The sequence below is a fragment of the Perognathus longimembris genome, chromosome 3 (genome assembly GCF_023159225.1).
Source record: "Perognathus longimembris pacificus isolate PPM17 chromosome 3, ASM2315922v1, whole genome shotgun sequence".
Lineage (NCBI taxonomy): Eukaryota > Metazoa > Chordata > Mammalia > Rodentia > Heteromyidae > Perognathus > Perognathus longimembris.
The window spans coordinates 120,204,981-120,214,326 of record NC_063163.1 but is presented as its reverse complement, the minus strand read 5'-3'; the positions used below and the strand labels follow the sequence as shown (position 1 = coordinate 120,214,326).

Sequence of the window (9,346 nt, the reverse complement as noted above, 5' to 3'; positions counted from 1 at the left end):
CTTCTGGGAGAATTAATATCTACAAAATGATTCTTGCATTAGCTCTAGGTTGAAGCCTCAGGTTCTCATCTTAGCTAGGTGACTTCCTAGCTCTGGAACACTGTGCCGTAAATTACTTGCTCCCTGCATTACGATAATAACATTATCCACTCCACATGATCATTATATGAACTAGAAGGGCAGTGTTTATAAAGTACAAAAAATAGTGTCTAGCAAATAGAAAGATTATAAAAGATTTTTGAACATGGTAAGAAATAATTCAGCCATTGATCAACCCCAACCCTATGCAATCTAACTAACCAGTACCCAACATTCACAAAATAAGAATTTCCTACAAAGAACAATAGACAAACTGCTAAGATGGATCATGACATGAAGCCTTCTCCCCACTAATCCACACTCCGTGGGGTAACACCTTCCTCAGAGCCAACTTCACCTCCTTGTTCCTCAAAGAGTAAATCAACGGATTCAGGGAAGGATTCACAATGTTATTCAACACCTGGACTACAGATTCCAGCCGAGGATTGGGGCCTGGTTGCAGGTAAATGAGCATCACAGGGCCGTAGAACAAGAGGATGGAGGTCAGGTGGGCGCTACAGGTGGAGAAGGCTCTGCGCCGGCCTTCCGAGGAGCGGATTTGAAGGATGGACACCACGATGCGAGTGTAAGACATGAGGACCAAGAGGAAACATGTGAGGGAAACCACACCAACATTGATGAGACTCACTGTCTGTGCAAGGGAGGTGTCCGAACATGCCAGACACAGCACCACAGGAATGTCACAGAAAAAGTTGGCCACCTGGTTGGGGCCACAGTAGGGCAAGCTGAAGGTGAAGAAGGTGAGGACAGATGCGTGCACGAAGCTCCCCACCCAGGCCCCCGCCGTCAGTGAGGCGCATACCCGGCCACTCATGATGGTCGTGTATCTCAGGGGGTGGCAGATGGCCGCGAAGCGGTCATAGGCCATCACTGTGTACAACAGGCACTCGGTGCAGCCCAGGAAGTGGTAGAAGAAGAGCTGGGTGGCACAGCCCTGGTAAGAGATGCGGTGATCGTGGCTCATCAGGTAGAGCATCATTTTGGGGGAGCTCACAGAAGGGAAAAATATGTCAAACACGGATAGATTTCCCAGGAAGAAGTACATGGGGGTGTGGAGGCTGGAGGAGCTCAGGATGGCCAGCAGAATGAGCAGGTTCCCGAGGAGAGTCAATGCATACAGAGCCAGGAAGACCACAAAGAGGACATTTTCCAGCCCGGCCGTGTGCGGGATTCCCAGCAGGAGGAATTCCGTGACTGTGGTGTGGTTTTCCATCCTCAGGTCTGCTTAAGCCTGGAAGAGCCCAAGGGCTCACACACTGGAGCTTGCCCAGAGAAGCCAAGCTCTGCAGCTCAGCCCCCAGGAAACTGATGATGCCTACTGAGAAAGAACCTCTAAAGGCGAGTCCAGCCCTGTCCCTAACTCACCTGTGCCTTTGAGTCATTCATGTACTTATCTTTCCAGTTGCTACTTCAGAAGTAAGGAGATAACCTTATAGATGATATGGAATGGGAGAAACTAGAAGAATCTTTACCATTGCAAATACCCAGTTCAACTGGCACATCTGTCTCCCGGGCCAACTCCATGTATGTGAGAAACCTTCCCATTTCCTATGGATCCTTGTGTAGAACACCAGTGTTTCAAGGATCTTATAAAGGTCTATGTTCTCAAGTAAAATCACTGTGCCCCACCAGTCCTTGTTTGTTTTCTTTTGTTCGTGTGTTTAGTCCAAGCACATGGGCTAACACCTAAGAATCCTAGCAATTCAGGAGACTGAACTTTGAAAATTGAGGTTCAAGGCCAGGGCTGGAGAGCTTATGAGACTTCTCTCCAACTAACCAGCAAAAAGGCAGCAGGGAGAGTGGGGGAACTGGCAGAGCACCAGCCTTGAGTTAAGCCAAAAGCTAAGGGGGATTGCCCTGGACCCAAGTTCACACCCGCACTGGCACAAAAGAACAACAGTGTTTTAAAGCTGTGTCGGAAGGGTGAGTCAAATGGTACAACAGAAGCCCAGGGAGCAAACTCAGCAAGCTTGGGGCTCTGAGTTCAAACTCTGGTGCTGGCAAAACCCAAACTGTCCTTAAGCTGCCGCTGTGCCAGTGTGGATGAGCCCTCTGTCAGGCCAGGGGCAGCACGAGCCCACCTGCCAGTGTGCAAGCCTGGCCAAGAAGCACTCCCCATCACCCAAGGGAGCCAGGGCCCCAGGGGGTCTCAGTGTGCCCCAAGCTGTCTACTGCACTGGCAGTAAAGCAGAACAGAAGCTGCGGCGCTGGAGGAAAGGCAAGTCCCCCTGTAGCTCCCAGTGGTGTTAGAATGACCTCATTCACTAGCTTTTCCTCTCTCCATCACCGCCCTGTGTGCAGTGGCGCTGGGCAGGTGCATGCCCAGGGTGGAGTTCAAGGTGAAGAAGCTCTGCCCCTCATGCAAGCTCACTGCAGATCCCCTCCCAAGCAGCACCCAACCAAGCTCCAGGCATGCGGGTCTCCCAGTGCCCGGCCGGCCAGCCAGGAGTGCCCGCTGCCTCTGAACATGAGGTCACCAGGAGGAGGGCACTAAGGAGCAGGTGCTTAAAGATGAAACACAGGCCCCTCTCCAGCCCACCTCCATTTCATTTCCTCCTGGAACAGCTGCCCAGATGTTTCTCCTCTCAGCTGCAGCCAGTCAGGCCTGGACACCGGGACCCTGCAGCAGCTCTGCTCTGAATGAAGGAGCAGCAGAGCAGCCAACCAACCTCCCAGGAAGGAAGAAATGTCTTCAGCGACCTCTGAGACCCTCTTCCCTGGGGACATGAGCTGGTGTGTGCAGAGCAGAGGGACCAATTATCCCACAGACACCCCTCCTCCCTCCTTCTCCTCTCCCCGCCCTCCCTCTTCACTTGTGGGAGCCTGTTCTGGTGCCTGGACCTGTTCACTCCTGAGCCACAGCTCTACCTTCAGCTGGTTGGGATTTCATGGGAGGTGAAAATGTCACAGACCTCCTGGCAGGGCAGGCGTCCATCTGTGACCCTCAAATCACAGCCTCCTGAGCCGCCCGGATTACAGGCAGGAGCCACTGGCACCCAGCCTTCACTACTTCTCAACTAAAACGCAGTTGCCTAAGCACCATTCCTTATACTCACATTCAAACCTTTGTGATTCTAACTTTCTGGCTCTTTTCAGCTAAGAGAGGCAACCATGGCTCACATGTTTGAGACTGCTCCTCCGTGTTCTAAGGTCTGGAGGGTCCACATTTGAACCAAGAGCTGGAAATTAGGAAATAAAGCATGGACAAAAGAGCAGAGGGCCAGCGCCACTGGTGGGAAAAGGCAAGCCCCATGGCTGCCACTAGTTCCACAACCCAGAGAATCACACGGCGGCTTGCAGTTCTAGCTCGCTCATTTTCTGGAAAGTCCTCTTTTCTGTTTTCCTCGGGCTGCCACCTTTGTTCATGTTCATATGCATGAATTTGTAATGAATTTACTGAATGTGTTGAGTGTCCACACCGTGGACTTTTTATAGAGGCCAGTTCAGTGCACAGTGGTGTCAGGCACACCGTTAACCATCCACAAACAAGCACACAGCCCAGGAGAAACATCAGCTTCCAAGAAGTCCCTTGAAACAACACAGCAGGCACAAAATGAGCACCAAGATATGTTAAATGAGTTAGAAACTTTCTTACATCCTTGCACTTCTTTCTGCCACAGGAATACAGACATGCTGTCTTCTCCCTGACTTTGAATTAGTAATTACTGCATGTTTGCAGTCTCCTCTATGGTTAAGCCACACTACCCAACACCCTTACATGCTTGTCAGATTCTTTTTCTTTTAAGAGACAAGTGAGGAGAGAAAGCTGGGAAAATGCAATCATAATATTCTGTGTGTGTGTGTGTATCTGTGTTTATGTCTGTGTGTATGTGTGTGTGTTGGTGTGTGTGACAGGTGGGGGGAGAGAGCATATGAAAATTAAACTAGGAAAATTGAAGGGATGGCTGGGGCTTGCAGAAGCAGGGAAGAAGAGTAAAAGGTGACACTGATCAAGATGCACTGAACTCGTAAACTGACATGTTGAATTGAACACATTTGAAGAACTACTTCAACTTAATTTTTGAAAATTAAGAAGAAACATTGAAAAGCAAATAGAAGATAAAAATAAGGTTTAGGCAGACACAAGGGCCTATGCCTGCTATAATCCTAGTTACTCATGCAGCTGAGATTTGAAGCTCACAGGTTAAAGCCAGACTAGGCAAAGATGTTCTAGAGACTCTTTTTAGCTAATCAGCAAAATCCCAGTGTAGGGATGGGCTCCATGACACAGTATCAGCTGTGAGAAAGGAAGGTAAGTAAGAACATGAGGCTGAGTTCAAGCCTTTTGGTCAACTCCATCATAAATAACCAGGGGTCAAAACAGCTGCACTCATGGCTCAGTGAAAGAGCACTTAACAAAATGGATGGGGGGGGGGAGTATGTACACAGATCTTAACAGTGGGCCATTAACTGAAAGAAACAGCCCAATGTCCATCCACAGATAATAAGTAAACATAGTGTAGCACCGCCATACAATAAAAGGTTATTAAGCCATGAAAAGAAGCAGCCTGTGACACAAACTTGCACGCCACAGAGCCCATGACAAATGACCCCAATGCAATGAAATGTCTGGATGTGTCCTTCTGTAGGGAAAGTAGTTCAGTGTTAGTAGAAGGACAGACATAGGTGAGAACCAACACATAGATAACAATGGTATGTATTTGAAATATATGAGAAATCACTGAATTCCATACACTGAATGCATAGTTTCATAAGTAACTTATATCACAGAATAACATTTTCCAATATTTGGCAATTGCAAGGTTTACTACATCATTAAAACCAGAAAATATACACACAATCTGATCATATCTCTCTCTATACCAGGCTAGACAGATAACGTAGATGTAGTTAAACACAGATGTAGATAACATAGATCAAGTTTGTACATCACTGAAACCATGCTAAACAGGAAGGTTAAGTTCAACCATACTTGCAATTAAGTCACCAATGAGGCAGTTAGGAAAAATGACAAAAGATTCATAGATATTTTCTTATGCAGGACAGAAATGGGAGAAAAATTCTGTTCACCTTAAGGTTTGCAATTTCTTACATTTTTTCAAAGCTACTTACATGAGGAGAAATGAATATTATATTAGCAAATCCAAGAACACTAGGATTGACACTTAGTCTTTGGCTGAATGACTTTTGGCCATATCTACAGAACTGAAACCATTGGCATAAAGACAGGTGCTTACCTGGGAATAGGAAGAATCTATTAGTAATATGTTCGTAATATCTATAGTTTACCTAGTTTCCTGAGTGTAAGAAAATCTCTTCATATTCAAGCTAAACATTATGACTGACCAAAATGTTGACTAAAGAATGAGAGGAATCAATACCTAGTGGGCCATAGAGTTTCTTGGCAAAATAGAGGACAATATATGTCAGCAAAAAGGAGGCTTCTAGGAGAACTAACATCTACAAGATAATTTCTATATTAGCAGGAGGTTGAGAGCCTCAGGTTCTCATCTTAGCTCGGTGACTTCCTAGCTCTGTGACACTGTACCTAAAATTATTTCCTCCCTACATTATAATCATAAAATTATCCACTCCACATAATTATTTTAGAGACTATAAGAGCATTGTTTGTAAAGTACAAACAATAGGGTCAAGGAAATAGTAACATTATAAGAGTTTCTTTGAATAAAACATTGTAAGCTACAAATAACATTAAGCAATTAATCAATTCTAGTTATCTCATGTGACCCCAATTCTCCAAAAATCACACAAAATAAGAGCAATTGCCCCAAAATAGGAGGCAAAATCCTAAGATAGAAAATGAGACAAAGCCTGCTCCTCACAATTCTACACCCTGTGGGGTAACACCTTCCTCAGAGCCGACTTCACCTCCTTGTTCCTCAAGGAGTAAATCAACGGATTCAGGGAAGGAGTCACAATGTTACTAAACACCAGTACTACAGACTCAAGCTGATGGTTGGGGCCTGGTTGCAGGTAAATGAGCATCACAGGGCCGTAGAACAAGAGGATGGAGGTCAGGTGGGCGCTACAGGTGGAGAAGGCTCTGCGCCGGCCTTCCGAGGAGCGGATTTGAAGGATGGACACCACGATGCGAGTGTAAGACATGAGGATGAGGAGAAAACACACAAATGAAACCACACCAACATTGATGAGACTCACTGTCTGTGCAAGGGAGGTGTCTGCACATGCCAGGCACAGCACCACAGGAATGTCACAGAAAAAGTTGGCCACCTGGTTGGGGCCACAGTAGGGCAAGCTGAAGGTGAAGAAGGTGAGGACAGATGCGTGCACGGAGCTCCCCACCCAGGCCCCCGCCGTCAGCGAGGAGCACACCCGGCCACTCATGATGGTTGTGTATCTCAGGGGGTGGCAGATGGCCGCGAAGCGGTCATAGGCCATCACCGTGTACAACAGGCACTCAGTGCAGCCCAAGAAGTGGAAGAAGAAGAGCTGTGTGACACAGCCCTGGTAAGAGATGCGGTGATCATGGCTCATCAAGTAGAGCATCATTTTGGGGGAGCTCACAGAAGGGAAAAATACGTCAAACACGGATAGATTTCCAAGGAAGAAGTACATGGGGGTGTGGAGGCTGGAGGAGCTCAGGATGGCCAGCAGAATGAGCAGGTTCCCGAGGAGAGTCAGCACATACAGAGTCAGGAAGACCACAAAGAGGACGTTTTCCAGCCCAGCTGTGTGCGGGATTCCCAGCAGGAGGAATTCCGTGACTGTGGTGTGGTTTTCCATCCTCAGGTCTGCTTAGGTCTGGAAGAGCCCAAGGACACACACTGGGGCTTGCCCAGAGAAGCCAAACTCTGCAGCTCAGCCCCCAGGAAACTGATGATGCCTACTGAGAAAGAACCTCTAAAGGCGAGTCCAGCCCTGTCCCTAATTCACCTGTGCCTTTGAGTCATTCATGTACTTATCTTTCCAGTTGCTTCTTCAGAAGTAAGGAGATAACCTTATAGGTGATACGGAGTGGGAGAAACTAGAAGAATCTTCACCATTGCAAATACCCAGTTCAACTGGCACATCTGTCTCCCAGGCCGACTCCAAGTACTTGAGAAACCTTCACATTTCCTGTGGATCTGTGTGTAGATCACCAGTGTTTCATGGATGATATTAAGGTCTATGTTCTCAAGTAAATTCCTCATTAAAATACTGTGCCCCACCAATCCTTGTTGTTTGTTTTCTTTTGTTCATGTGTTTAGTCCAAGCACATGGGCTAACACCTAAGAATCCTAGCGATTCAGGAGACTGAACTCTGAAAATTGAGGTTCAAGGGCAGCCTGGGCAGGAGAGCTCATAAGACTTCTCTCCACCTAACCTGCACTGGCAGTGAAGCAGAACAGAAGCTGCAGCGCTGGAGGGAGGGTAAGTCCCCCTGTAGCTCCCCATGGTGTTAGAGTGACCTCATTCACTAGCCTTTCCTCTCTCTGTCACCGCCCTGTGTGCAGTGGCGCTGGGCAGGTGCATGCCCAGGGTGGAGTTCAAGGTGAAGAAACTCCGCCCCTCAGGCAAGCTCACTGCAGATCCCCTCCCCAAGCAGCACCCAACCAAGCTCCAGGCATGCGTGGTCTGCCCTCCCAGTGCCCGGCCGGGCACTAGGAATGCTCACTGCCTCTAAACACAAGGTCACGAGGGGGAGGGCACCAAGAAGCAGGTGCTCACAGGATGAAGGGAAATTTGGCTGCCTCTGGTGAACCTCAGGCCCCTCCCCAGCACACCTCCATTCCCTTTCCTCTTGGAACAGCTGCCCAGATGTTTCTCCTCTCAGCTGCAGCCAGTCAGGCTCAGAGACTGGGACCCTGCAGCAGCTCTGCTCTGAATGAAGGAGCAGCAGAGCAGCCAACCAACCTCCCAGGAAGGAAGAAATGTCTTCAGCGACCTCTGAGACCCTCTTCCCTGGTGACATGAGGTGGTGTGTGCAGAGCAGAGGGACCAATTAGCCCATAGACACCCCTCCTCCCTCCTTCTCCTCTCTCCCATCCCCACCTCTTCACTTGTGGAAACCTATCCAGGTGCCTGGACCTGTTCACTCCTGAACCACAGCTCTACCTTCAGCTGGTTGGGACTTCATGGGAGGTGAAAATGTGACATACCTCCTGGCAGGGCCGGCTTCCAACTGTGCCCCTCAAATCACAGCCTCCTGAGTCGCCCGGATTACAGGCAGGAGCCACTGGCACCCAGCCTTCACTACTTCTCAACTAAAACGCAGTTGCCTAAGCACCGTTCCTTATACTCACATTCAAACCTTTGTGATTCTAACTTTCTGGCTCTTTTCAGCTAAGAGAGGCAGCCATGGGCAGCCATGGCTCACATGTTTGAGACTGCTCCTCCGTGTTCTAAGGTCTGGAGGGTCCACATTTGAACCAAGAGCTGGAAATTAGGGGGAAAAACCATGGACAAAAGAGCAGAGGGCCAGCACCACTGGTGGGAAAAGGCACGCCCCATGGCTGCCACTAGTTCCACAACCCAGAGACTCACACGGCGGCTTGCAGTTCTTGCTTGATCATTTTCCGGAACGTCCTCTTTTCTGTTTTCCTCAGGCTGCCACCATTGTTTATGTCAATATGCATGAATTTATAATGAATTTACTGAGTGTGTTGAGTGTCCACACCGTGGACTTTGTATAGAGGCGGGTTCAGTGCACAGTGAGGTTAGGCACACCGTTAACCATCCACAAACAAGCACACATCGGCTTCAAAGAAGTCCCTTGTAACAACACAGCAGGCACAAAATGAGCACTGCGATATGTTAAATGTGTTAGAAACGTTCTTATATCCTTGTGCCTCTTACTGCCACAGGAGTGAAGAGATGCTGTTTTCTCTCTGCCTTTGAATTAGTAATTACTGCATATTTGCAGTCTCCTCTTTGGTTAAGTCGCACTACCCAAAGCCCTTACATGCTTGTCAGATTTTGTTTTCTTTTAAGAGACAAGTGAGGAGAGAAAGCTGGGAAAATGCAATCATAATAAGATGGTGCCTGATGGTGAACCCATTGTGTCTGTGTTCTGTTCCTGTCCTGTCTCCCATCTCCTGGACCTTCTCAGGTCATAGCATCCCACTTCAGCCCCCCCATTGGAGCTGAACTGGTTTCTAAAAATATGGCTTCCTCATTTCCTCACTGGATAATCTGTGAAAATTGTTGTTTGCTAAAAAAGTTTTCTTGTTTTCTAACTGACCAAGTGGTTCTAAAATATGGACAAAATAATATCATTTTGCCACTGGAATTCCAGAAAACTTACATGGCCAGTTCAAAAACAAAA

The 9,346-nt window shown here is 47.9% G+C and overlaps 2 protein-coding genes across 2 annotated transcripts; both read right to left on the bottom strand.

The window, feature by feature from the left end:
• Positions 1-355: 355 nt before the first annotated feature.
• LOC125347816 (olfactory receptor 958-like) lies at positions 356-1,312 on the bottom strand. Its single transcript, XM_048340771.1, has one exon. The coding sequence runs from the start codon at positions 1,310-1,312 to the stop codon at positions 356-358; it is 957 nt and encodes a 318-aa protein (XP_048196728.1).
• Positions 1,313-5,907: 4,595 nt separating this feature from the next.
• LOC125347815 (putative olfactory receptor 10D3) lies at positions 5,908-6,825 on the bottom strand. The gene has a single exon (XM_048340770.1). The coding sequence runs from the start codon at positions 6,823-6,825 to the stop codon at positions 5,908-5,910; it is 918 nt and encodes a 305-aa protein (XP_048196727.1).
• Between the last annotated feature and the right edge of the window lie 2,521 nt (positions 6,826-9,346).